Source organism: Nanorana parkeri, unplaced genomic scaffold (genome assembly GCF_000935625.1).
Source record: "Nanorana parkeri isolate BGI_ZX_2015 unplaced genomic scaffold, ASM93562v1 scaffold2008, whole genome shotgun sequence".
NCBI lineage: Eukaryota > Metazoa > Chordata > Amphibia > Anura > Dicroglossidae > Nanorana > Nanorana parkeri.
The window spans coordinates 21,347-33,926 of NW_017308276.1; the positions used below are offsets into that span (position 1 = coordinate 21,347).

A 12,580-nucleotide genomic window follows, 5' to 3' on the forward strand; every position below is an offset into this window, starting at 1 on the left:
CCATTGTGGTCCTCGTAACCCCCCCCCCAAACCCCCCCCCCCCCCCTTGCATAGGGAAGTCCAGGCTGAGTGTGCCGCAGACGGGGGAGGGTTAAACTGAAGTGTAAATGCCATTGTTCAGGAGTCAGCAATCAACTCAGGAGGATTAAGCGGAACACTTTTCATCCTGTACAAAGATAAGAGAAGGACAAACTAAATGATGGATCCGCCCTCCCCTCTCCTGTGCAATACAGAGACCCCATCAATCCAAAGGAGGGGGGGCGCCATGTGTCCATGGGAACAATAACCTGGTAATGTCAATTCATCGCCTTCCAAAAGAGATGAGAAAAGTGTTCCAGCAGGAAACATTTGTGGTCGTCCGCATTGTACATACATAACTTCCAGGGAACAACTTGTGTTGCCACAATAAAGAGTTACGTACCCAGGTAGAGGACGGGCTGAGCTACATATGCAGTCATATCATCTCCAGGATAAAACATTACATACACAAGATGAACTACATACTTACTCCCCTTCTCCTCACTGCAAACACTCATCTGTCACCAGCAAACTCATTACAAAGTTTCAATCTGTATCCTTTAACTGTTATCATTACAATGTTTCAATATGTATCCTTTTACTGTTGTACTGTTGTCAGGGGCGTAACTAGAAATCACAGGGCCCCATAGCAAATAACTGTTGTCAATACAAAGTATATTCCGGGGAGATGCAGCCTGATGAAGCATAGGGACATTGATTTTATGAGAGATGTATCTACTATATTGATGATTGGAGAGGGCGGAGCTTACACTGGACTGACGCTCACACATAAATCTATGACGTGGTCCATCGCTCTCTACAATTACATGTGATTAAATGTACCGCGCTGCTCTCATAAGACATAATAACTGCAGTACAAGGCCCAGCAAAGTATTTAACTTTTTTGCCCATGAAATTTCAGTCTGCATGTTTCCAAACGGCTCAAGCTCTCACGGCTCAGCTTCTCACATCTTCCTGTTCAGTATAAGATCAGAAGGGAGAGCACTGTCTCCAGCAGCCGTCTATCTACTAGCTTGGAGAAGGGAGGAAGGAGGAGATCGTCTTGCCTTGCTGTGTCTTTGTGTTTGTGGAGACACGCACAGATTACTAGCACACACATGGGTGACTCCCATAGCACTCTGCTTGAGAAAGGAGTCACCCCTAAAACAGGAAGCCAGGACCAGTGCCCAGGGGACCAGCTGATTCTGCAGGAAACTAAAAAACTTTTATACATCAAGGAGCAGCATCCATTGTAAATGATTTCATAAGCATTTGAAAAAGCTTAAAAACCTTTTGACTTTGCTATCACTTTAAGTAACATAGATCTGCTTGTCCTCTTGGCACTGGGGAGGTGGAGGGACAGCAGTGGACACTCCCTACGAAATTCTAGCCGTCGCCTTGCCAGATCAGCCGGCCTATTCTTCTGCTTCCAGCAAGCATAAAATAATGGTGAGGTCCGTAACACATGCGGGAAATTTCCAGGTACACAGCAGAGGGCGTGGAATGCCTTCCTCCCCATCACCAAAAACTATTTATGAAGCACAAAAGCCGCCCGGCACTCCAACAAGTGTTTGCTGCACCCTTCAATCGCACATTGTTGCTAAGAACCCATCGGAATGTAATTGGAAGGTTCTCCGGCTAAGCGGGGAGGACTGGGGAAGGTGCAAGAAGGAACATTCAACGTCAAGCTTCTAGAATGGAGGCGGACAACTATAAGACATTGCGAGGAGCCGAAATCTAAACTGATTACTCCGATCATTTCTATAGTCCAGACAGAATAACCATACAGGGTACGGTGAGAAGAGACTAAAAGAGTCAAAACCGCCTTCAACCCAATCAGGGAGGAGCACAGTAAAGCCTTCTTAGCACAGAAGGTATTCACATGTCTCATTCCATCACATATCCCCAAAATTATAGGATTATTCCTCATTTCAGGACAGTGGGCGGGGCCATGCAAATCATCCCTTCATGCCTCAACAATCACATCCACAGATTAGGTTGAAGGGCTTTTTGATTCCTTCTCACCATGTCTTGTATGGTTGCACAGTCTGGTTGGGTCCCAGGTCCTACACCAAAAAAGCCATGGTTTCAATGCACTGAGGATGGCCAAAAAGCCCAAAACAGCCATATGCAGTTTAGAATCGCTTCTCGGCCTTTTGGCTAAGATGAAGTGTAGTATCTGTTCTTATCAGTGGCAGGAGGGGAAAGGAGCCACTGTACTGGCCTTTTGGCTAGTATGGTTGGTCTCTGAGTACCCTGCCTGGTGACGGGGGTTCCTAAAAGGCCCAGCAATGGGGAGAAAACTGAATTAGCATCCACTCACGTACAGAGTGGGGGTCGGGTGTACTCCTCGGCACTGGGTTCTGGCAGGGCCCAGTACCTCCTGATTTGGATGGCCTACCTTGTCTGGCCATGGGCTTGGAAGGCACAAAGCCTGTGGTACTGTGCCCCCTGAGAGTGGCATCTCAGAGTGTGCTGGAAAATCACTTGGGTTTGGGACCCCACTTGATTCACCAGCACAAGGTCACGGCACTCATATTCTTCTTGCACCACGCCTCTTAGGCAGGCCTTCTGGCTAGCTTGGGGCGATTTTTATACCTTGGCCAGACAGCCTGCCAGGTTTGTGCACCGGCACTTATTTATTTAAGCGCTATTTTTATGCACAATTGCCCTTTTTGACTTCACAGAATGACGGAGGGTGCAGGTACCTTCGGGGGCCTGTTCCTGAAGTTGGGGAGGAGGTTCTGTGACCTACACAAGGGCCCCCTGCCTTCTCCAACTATGGGGTCTCCCTTCGGTAGACCTGTTTCGGTAGGTCCCAGAGGATCGGGGTCCGCCCGCCTTCGGGTAGGTGGACCTAAGTCGTTCTTGTCCCTGTCAGGGGCCTTGCGCCCCGGGGGGGGGGGGGGGGAAATCAGGAAATCGAGGCCCTTCTCATCAGAGAGGACCAATAGCACCCTCGTGCGCTTTTTTTGTTGTGTGTAGTGATTTCACTATTCAATTGTTTTGTTCACAGGGGTATTGTTTTATATGCACGCATCACGGGCTTCAAAAAGAAAGAAAGAAAACAAACAAACAAAAAAGGATATGCAGTTTAGAATAAAAGGCTGTATAATATTTGGCTACAATTGTGATATACACCAGTGGTTCTGGATGCTGGGGTGTACAGGAATGATTTGCATGGCCTGTCCTGAAATGAGGAAAAATTCTCTCATTATTGGGTTTTGTGATGCAATGGGACGTGTGAATACCTTCTGCTTTAAGAAGGCTTTACCGTGCTATAGTAAAACTATAATACTACCTCTAGTAAAATGACCTCCAGATGAAACGCCCAGAAATGTCGCCCCAGCACACTTATAGCAATATTGATATTTTCCTTTCTGTGGCTCCGTACACTGAGACATTCCAGAGATGCTCGGGGGTTTGTATGGAGCACTGTTCAACTTCCTCACAAAATCCTTCCCAAATGATGTTCATCTTGACTTAATCCCCCGAGCTGTGTGTGAATTAGGGGCTGTTTGTTTTTTCGGAGCGGCCCGCTTCTGCAGGGTACGGTGGGGCCCTGTTTTTCTTACGTGGCTCAGCTGGGACTTCCAGCGCAGGAGGCAGAAGAGTGGGGCGATGGAGCGGAGGGGTGAGCGGACCCCAGGTGTCCCCAGGTACTCAGGACCATGACTAACGCTATGTAAATAAACACAGCTGAGCCAAGAGGAAACTGAGGAGAGCTTCTCATTAGAGGAGTAAAATAAACACAAACTTCTTAAGCACTTTGCTCTGCTTGTCAGATATGCTGCAGATAAGTAGATGGGTCAGAGGAGACAGACAGAGGGAGGGGGGGGGGGGGGGGGAGAGAGAGAGAGAAATAGGACAGAGAGTGAGGAGAAGAGAGGAGTGAGGGAAGCAGGAAAGAGAGGAGAGGAGAAAGAGAGAGAAGGAGGAGAGGGGGGAGAAGAGAGGAAAGAGAGAGGAGGAGAGAGAGGAGAGAAAATGAGAGAGGGAATCAGGAAAGAGAGGGAGAGAGAGAGAACGAGGGGGGCAGGAGAGATAGGAGAGAGAGGAGAGGAGAAAGAGAGAGAAGGAGGAGAGGGGAGAGAAAGGAAAGAGACAGGGGAGGCAGAGAAGGTAGGGAAGAGAGAGACAAAAGAGACAGAGAGAGGAGGGAGAATGTGAAAAGAAGAGAGGGATAGAGAGAGGATAGAGGGAGGGGAGAGAGAGAAAGAAGAGAGAAGCCGAGACAGAGGAGAGGGGAGAGAATGAAAGTGAAAAGAGTAGGGCGAATATGAAAAGGAGAGAGGGAGAGGGGAAGAGAGAGGAGAAAGGAGGGTCAAGAGAGAATGATGAGGAGAAAGAAGAGAGAGAGGAGAGAAAGAGGAAAAAGACTGAGGAGAAAGAACAGACGGATAGAAGCAGAAAAGAGAGATGAGATGAAAAGAGTGGAGAGAGAGAAGAGAGCCAGAGAGAAAGAGAATAAGAAAAGCAGAGAGGGAGAGATAGAGAGAGAAGAAAGGGAAAGAGAGAGAGGGGCTAGAGAGATAGAAAGAGCTATGCTAAAGAGGAAAGAGAACGGAGAAGCAGAGAAGATGGAAGAGAGAGAAGGAAAGAGAGAGAGAGAGAAAGAAAGGGAAAAAGAGAGAGGGGCTAGAGAGATAGAAAGAGCTATGCTAAAGAGGAAAGAGAACGGAGAAGCAGAGAAGATGGGAGAGGGAGAGAGAGAGAGAAGGAAAGAGAGAGAGAGAGAGAAAGAAAGAGAGAGGGAGGAGAGAGATGGGCAGAAGGAAGAGAGAGAGGAAGGGAGAATGATGAGAAAGAAGAGAAAAGAGAGGAGAGAGAGCACAAGGAGAGAGATAAAGATAGAGAAAGAAGAAAGGCAAGGAAGAGAGAGAGAAGAAAGAGAACAAAAAGGGAGAGAAAAGAGAGCAAGATAAACACAGAAATAGAGAGGGATAGAAGCAGAGTGAAGAAGAGAAGCAGAGGGGGCAGCATATCTCCATACTGGAGGGGTCTGGGCTACTGGCCTACATTAGGTTTACTGATCAATGCCATGTAGATGAACTGAATGGCTCTCTATGGCCTCGGCTACACAAGGAGCATGTAATAGTATCAAATCGCAGACAGTTGCTGTATGTGATATGGGATTTGTAACTATTCTATGCTAGAAGTGAAATTTTAATGTGAAGAAGCAACCAAATATCATCCTTGCAGGTTACATGTTAGACCACACTCAGGACTTCAGGAGTTTCCCAACCTTGCATTAGAGTGTAAGCTCTTCTGGTTCATTGATGGATGCGACTGGCTCCGTGCTCTCTGTACAGCGCTGTGGAATATGTCAGAGCTATATTTTGAAGCAATCTAAATATGGGATGTAAATAAAGCCTCAGCAGCAGACGGTTCTATCCCGCATATGAATCCCATCACAGAAAGGCTAACACAGTCATTAATGAACTGTTACTGGTGACTGTACACAGCGCCTGGCGCAGCGATGGATTTTGTCCACACGTCTTCTCCCGGCACCTCCGGATTCTTAGTACGTTGTGACTCATTTGGCTCAATTAGTTTTATTCTATGAGAGACATTTGCAGCCTTCAAGGTTACGAGCAGCGAGATGCGTAATGCATGTTATAATTGATGGCTTGTGATGATGAGGCCAGACACCTTCACCTCCTCCTTCTACGGGGCTGCTAAGAAGGATTAATTGGAAGCCGTTTAAATAGGAAGTAAGTCGTCACATTTTATGTTCTGGACTTAACTGTAACTGGCACTCAAATGCACGGGGTCACACATCCTGCAAAAGCTGTGTGTAGGCTTACTAGTGTCAAAGGCTCCAAGAGTACCTGTCACCTACAGGTGTTTACTGAACCAAAACAAAGCCTATCAATTCACTTGAACGAACACCTTTACCTCACAACCCCAAATATGTTACTTATTCCTCATGAATTGGGAAGCCGTGACCTCTAACAGATGGAACCAGTTCTTCACATTGGCCTCCTTTGTGCATCAGAGCAGAATGTGCACAATAAATAAGAAAATATATCTACAAAACAACAGTACATTATATGTGACCATCATTATAAAAAGGAGGACGTCTTACCTTTCCATAGCGCGTGGAAAATGTTCCCGTGAGTAACGAGTGAAAGATAATTATTGTCTCATCTAAATCCCAGACAAATACACGCTGCGAGAGAGAGAGAGAGAGAGACGGTGTTACAGGATTTACACAACATCTTGTTACATTGTATCATAATAGTGTGTGCCTGTGGTGGGACATTAGAGTGTAAGCTCCTCTGTACAGAGACTCATGTGACTGGCTCAGTGTTCTCTGTACAGCACTGTGGTATATGTCAGAGCTATATAAATGTATAATAATAGTGTGTGACTGTGGGGGGACATTAGAGTGTAAGCTCCTCTGTACAGAGACTGATGTGACTGTGGGGGGGACATTAGAGTGTAAGCTCCTCTGGTGCACAGACTAATGTGAGTTGTTTGATGTTCTTTGTACCTTGCTCCTGAACATGTCAGCGCTATGTATGAACAATAAATGCAATAATCAGAATTCATTTCTGTTCCATATATAATCTTTGCATTGTGGGCAGATCCTTGTCACCCGAGATGATGGAGAGAAATGACAGCCAGGACATGAAGCCGGGTTCTCTCTCCCTGTGTATTACATTAGGTGGACCACGTGCTGATTCAGCTGGATGAAGACATGGCGGGGATTTGACGCAGGTGGGGAGGTATGAAGTCATGGCGGAGTTATAAGACGGATCAGGGGGTCTTCCCAGACGAAGAGGTTCTCACAATAGCAGAGATGATCTGTTGGCTTAGCGGTTCATCATCTCCAGGATAATGGCTTCACCCCGGGATGAAATCAGCGCCTTCCATGAATCGCATCCATCCGGCTCCTCCGATGTACATCTGTTGGAAGCTGATCACATCTGGCCGGGGCGCAGACCCCTGTTATCTGCTGGTCACATCATCTACGTGTTTGAGGAATCACCCGAAAACAGAGGCGTGGAGGGGCCAGGATCAGCTGGGGTGTTGAATACGCAGAGAATGAAGCCAGATGATGGCGGGGTGAAAGACACGGTATACACAGAGAACAGGAAGCTGCCCCAGATGAGACTCTCACCAGCTCATACGCTGATGATAGCGCCGTGTCACCTAATGTCCAGTGTGGGGAAATCTGAGGTTTGTGCGTTTCTTGCTCCTGTGCAGGACAATCAGTGCCAAAACCTTCCGTATGGGAAGTGTTAGGAGCCAACAAGATGTACGGGTGATTTTTATTGGCCAGCAAGTAATAATCAATAAGTTCAACCCCCTAACCTTAAACCTGAACCCGACCACTTACCCTATAACTGTGCAGGAGCCCTAAAAATCCGAACCCCCAAAAGGACTTGGGGCCCATTCACACCACATCCAGATCATCTCCAAACCAGACCAGATTGTTTCCGGACCCAAAAATGCATCCTAATGTATCCCTATGCTATTTCTGGCCTGGCGGCCAGGTTCACACCATATTCTGGATCAGATCTGTTCCGGAATATGGTGTGAACCTGCCCTTAAAGCTGAAGATGAATCTGCTTATGGTTCACTTTATTATATCAGAGAAAAGAAAACATGTTTTGAATTTCCCGCTCTGACATGATACATTGTAATTCATAAAATGCTGCCGATAGGATACATTTCATGTTGAGAGTGTCACATGACCCCGGTGGGCCATTGCTGCATTGTGATGACGTTGGAATTTCCGATCACCTGATCACATGACCTGCTCACGCTGCCTCTGGCTCTCATAGGGGGTTAAAGGGAAGATTCTGTGTGCGACGTTCCGTGTCCTCAGCGAGTCTCGCAGACCTCGGCGCAGGTAGTTGGAAGAAGAAAATAGTTTGTTAATCTTCACAAGCGCTGCCAAGCTATCTACAGGACATCCATTCAAATCCACCCCGGGCCCTCCATCCATAATGTATTGAGGGAGAGAATTCCTTTGTTACGCGGCCAATGTATTTTTTTTTGGTGAGTCTGTAAAGTCCTGTCCTACGGAGACGTTAGCAGCCCATGTGGAAAATGCATTAAGCAAAATGGGATTAGCTTGATGTCATGATAAACGGCCTTCCTTTCGCTCTGTGTTGTCTGCGAGGCTGATGCATCACACCGCCCCCCCCCCCTCACACACACACAGTTTGTTTTGTAGATTGGCTAGGAACCTTTCCAGCCCATGGAAGGACGCAGAAAAAGTGTGCGGGTAAGAACTGGCGACCTGAAACAGCTTTCAGTCTTTCAACGATGGAATGTTCATCCAAATCTCAGGCTGGATTCACAATGTTCCGTGTGCGTGCAGCGCACCATGTAACACGTACACACATAGGAGCTCCCCAATGCAATTGGGAGATTCGGATGCCATTCGGGTCTAGGAGATTCAGCTTTAGTATTATATGTATATACTGAACACAAATTTTCGTTACGGCAACATGGGAGCCATATACAGTAAATACATATAATACTGAACCCGAGGCTCCCAGACCCGGATGGCATTCGGGATCCGAATTTCCGAATTGGATTTGGGAGCTCCCGAATTCCATTCGGGTCTAGGAGCCTCAGCTTTAATAATATATGTATATGGGTCCCAGACCCGAATGTCATTCAGGAGCACCCGATTGCAATTTGGAAATTTGGATTCTGAATGTCATTCGGGTCTGGGAGCTCCAGCTTTAGTAATACATGTATGTGGCTCCCAGACCCGAATGGCATTCAGGAGCACCCGATTGCAATTTGGAAATTCAGATTCTGAATGTCATTCGGGTCTGCGAGCCCCAGCTTTAGTAATATATGTATATGGTTCCCAGACCCGAATGAATTTCGGGAGCTCCCAAAACCAATTTGGATATTTGGATGCCGAATGCCATTCGGGTCTGGGAGCTCCAGCTTTAGTAATACATGTATGTGGCTCCCAGACCCGAATGGCATTCCGGAGTTCCCCGATGCAATTCTGAAATTCAGATCCCATTCGGGTCTTGGAGATTCAGCTTTAGTATTATATGTATATACTGTATATGGCTCGCATGTTGCCGTAACGAAAATCTGTATATACATATAATACTAAAGCTGAATCTCCAAGACCCGAATGGGATCTGAATTTCAGAATTGCATCGGGGAACTCCGGAATGCCATTCGGGTCTGGGAGCCCCAGCTTTAGTAATATATGTATGTGGCTCCCAGACCCGAATGGCATGCGGGAGCTCCCGACTGCTCTTTGGAAATTCGGATTCTGAATGCCATTGGGGTCTGGGAGCCTCAGCTTTAGTATTAATATCTGTATATGGTTTTCTGTGGCATTCGCAACGAATATTCGTAAACTCATCCGAAACTAACGGAAATTCGGATTTCACCCAAATACAAAAACCCCAACCGAATTTCGGATCCAAATCCCCAAATGTCCGAACCGAGCCACATTTTTCCGCAGATTACATGTCTACTTGACATGCATTTCCATGCATAGGTCTTGCTGCAGTAAAATGGGCGAGTGTGAACAGGCCCCCTCATCTTTTTCTTAGATGCTTTTAAAAGAGAACTATGAGTGGAGTGATTTTCACTCAGCCTCATAATCTGAGCCGACTTGTGACAATGAGACTGTCACATGTCGGCTCAATAGATCCGGAAGTGAGCAAACACATACCGGCGATCGCTCACTTCTCGATCTATCCGTGCAGAGAGCCGTGACTGTCACTCACAGCTCCCTGTAAGGATTCCCCCCCCTCCCCTCTCTGATCCTCCAGCGCTGACTGGCAGAACGGACGGGGGAGGGGGCGGGTACAGCCTCTAGATAGGCAGAGCCAGCTGTTAATCCGGCAGTCGGGTGGATCCAGACGGAATTGTCGGGATCCATTTCGGCTGCGGCGTCTCTGTATACCACGAGCTGTAGCTCCCTATATACTGAGCCTAGGGTGACGGGAGGACGCTAGTTTGCGTTCTCCCGTGACCCTCAGGAGAACTATGGGGAAAAGCTCTGACCCCATAGTTCTCCTTTTAAACTGGTCAACTCCCAAAACAAAAACTGCACTGAGGGATCCAAAGTGAAATGTAAACATAAACGGGGTTTACATAAACACAATATAACATGCAGCATGTTGCAGCATGAATTTGGAAAGAAAGGAAACATAATAGTTTTGCTGTGTACATGAACACAAGACGTCCCGTGTAATGCTGAAGTGACCTTCTTAGGAAGGAAAAAGGAAACAACAAAACAAGACTGAGCACCTTTGTTGAGAAACCATGCGCTACAATGGGAGTAACAGAGCAGCCTCAGCACTGGCATAGAAGGGGCTGGGTGGCAGACGCAGCCAGCCAGTCAGTGCCCCGGCCTATAAAGGGATCTGCTTCATTGGCACTGGTCATGTGACTGGGCACAAGAGGGGCGCCAGATTTGTTATTGTAACACATTGAATTATTTAATGTCAGTTCATACGCATCCATGTTCAGTTCAGGTCCACTAATGACGCCAGTGTATCACCTTGTAGACAACAAGAATATGATGGACAGAGTGACCTGTGACCTCTGTGCTCTCGCCGGCCAACATTCCACGGCCGTGTCACCAAATCGGGGCGCATTCATTATTTTTTTCACATTTCAGGCATTTCTCTGCGCAATCTGTAATTCGGAACATCTGGCGAGCTTGGCACAGACGCCTCTTACAAGCTTACAACTGTTTTCACTGGCAGAGATGCCCGATCCACAACACTGGCGCTGCGTTCCTCCAGCCAGAGCGTACAATGGTCTCAACTCCACGACGGGGCGGGAAATCTACTGACTCCGGTCACAAACGACGTTAAAACGAGGGAACCGTGCTACATCCGGCTGTGTGTGTGCGTGTGTGCACGTCTGCTGCCTGCTTATTCTATATAGATCACACCTCCAATACATGATCATTTGTCGTCACAGAACTCCAGAACTTACCTCAATTTCATTGTCCATTGCTGGAGACGGGTCATTATTCCGCTTGGATCTCCCTCGTAACTTCACATCGGAGCCCCTTTGTTGCCGTTCAGATTCGGAGTCTTTGATCGGTGTGGAGGGATCGTTGTGTGCAGGATATTCCGCTGCAGAGAAAAAGGAACAGAACATTGTTACAGTGACAGCAACACAATTATCCGCGGAGCTGTGATTGGGCTAAAGATCAGTTAGGGTCTGGAACTCACTGCCACAGGCGGTGATTTCAGCAAATAATGTGGAATTGTTCAAGAAACTTTTGGACGATTTCTTAAGGGACCGTAATATACAGGGGTACGGGTACTCCTAGAATGAGATCCTAATAGGTTGGACTTGATGGACTAATGTCTTTATTCAACCTCAAATACTATGTAACTATGTAACTAATGTGACTGGCTCAGTGTTCTCTGTACAGCACTGCGGAATAAATAAATGCCATTATTTTCCCCAATGCGGTGGACTCCGAACACCTCCATTTCGGGTAGCAGAGGGTAGTGGACAGGGGCACCCACCTGACAATGACTCTGAGCTCTGATTGGAGATGTGGTGGGAGGCTTCTTGCAGGGCGTAGGTAGTAGAGGATATGGAGGTCGGACTGATGCTGTTGGTGGGGATGTAAGGGGAGTTGTACGTCGTGCTGTAATACTGGGGGTACTGGCTTTGGCTAAAGCCTGGGTATGAAGAATATTCCTGCGATAAGAAATAAGACACAGATCACTCTTAATGTAAATCCAAATCATAACAATACATAACACACAAATAGAATATTATTTGAAATAAATACTGCTGGAGCATTTTACATCTTTTATATACAGGTAGTATTTGGAAGTAGGACTTACAAAACAGTTCCCCTATATGTTGTTTAGCTTGTATTCAGCCTTTTCTTGGTGCTCTAGGTGTAATCTCATACAACTATATGCACTGCAACATTCTCAGCGACTGACATAGAAACAGATCAAGATGGACTCTACACATTGAGGTGCGATGACAGCAGGGGCACACATAACTGTACCTGGTGAACGCCGCTGAACGCTCCGCTATTGCTCAGGCTGTTTGCTCCTTGATAGATTCCGGATGGACCTACAGGAAAAGAAAAGTAACAAATTTAAATCATAACCCTCACAATTAAAACATTTCCAAAACAAATTCTTTGAACATTTACAATAGGTAGAGACTCGCCATCATTGTATATGTACGGTTAGACTCGCAGTTCCCAAGGCCAAGCTACAGGTGGTGCGCATACAGCACAGCTCCCTCGGCCCAGGAGGTCAGAGGGCCCAATCCTAGGTGCTCCCCCCCACAGCAAATGTCTCCTTTATACCCTCAGCTCTAATCTGATGGTTCTCTAATATCATCAATATCTCTATATCTCTAAATTATTTCTAATGCAGAGCAAAAGAACATTCAAAGCCAGATGGATGAAAAGAACAGGCAGAGAAGGTAGGGAGAAGAGTATAAAAAAACACATAAGAAATAATAGAGAAGAATTCAATATACTGAGATAGGCAAAGAAAACCACCCGGTTCTGACTTCACAATACAGACAATGTTCATATGTGTATGGTGACGGCGGAACACGGGGG

General features: G+C 46.7%; 1 protein-coding gene across 1 annotated transcript in view; it reads right to left on the bottom strand.

The window, feature by feature from the left end:
* EYA2 (EYA transcriptional coactivator and phosphatase 2) overlaps positions 1 to 12,580 on the bottom strand; it is a 68,264-nt gene that overhangs the window by 20,691 nt on the left and 34,993 nt on the right. The window contains exons 6-9 of the mRNA XM_018572369.1: positions 12,011 to 12,078; positions 11,511 to 11,688; positions 10,966 to 11,108; positions 6,107 to 6,190 (exon numbers count right to left, since the gene is read on the bottom strand). Coding sequence (XP_018427871.1) covers positions 6,107 to 6,190; positions 10,966 to 11,108; positions 11,511 to 11,688; positions 12,011 to 12,078 — 473 coding nt within the window. The remainder of the gene's footprint in view (positions 1 to 6,106; positions 6,191 to 10,965; positions 11,109 to 11,510; positions 11,689 to 12,010; positions 12,079 to 12,580) is intronic.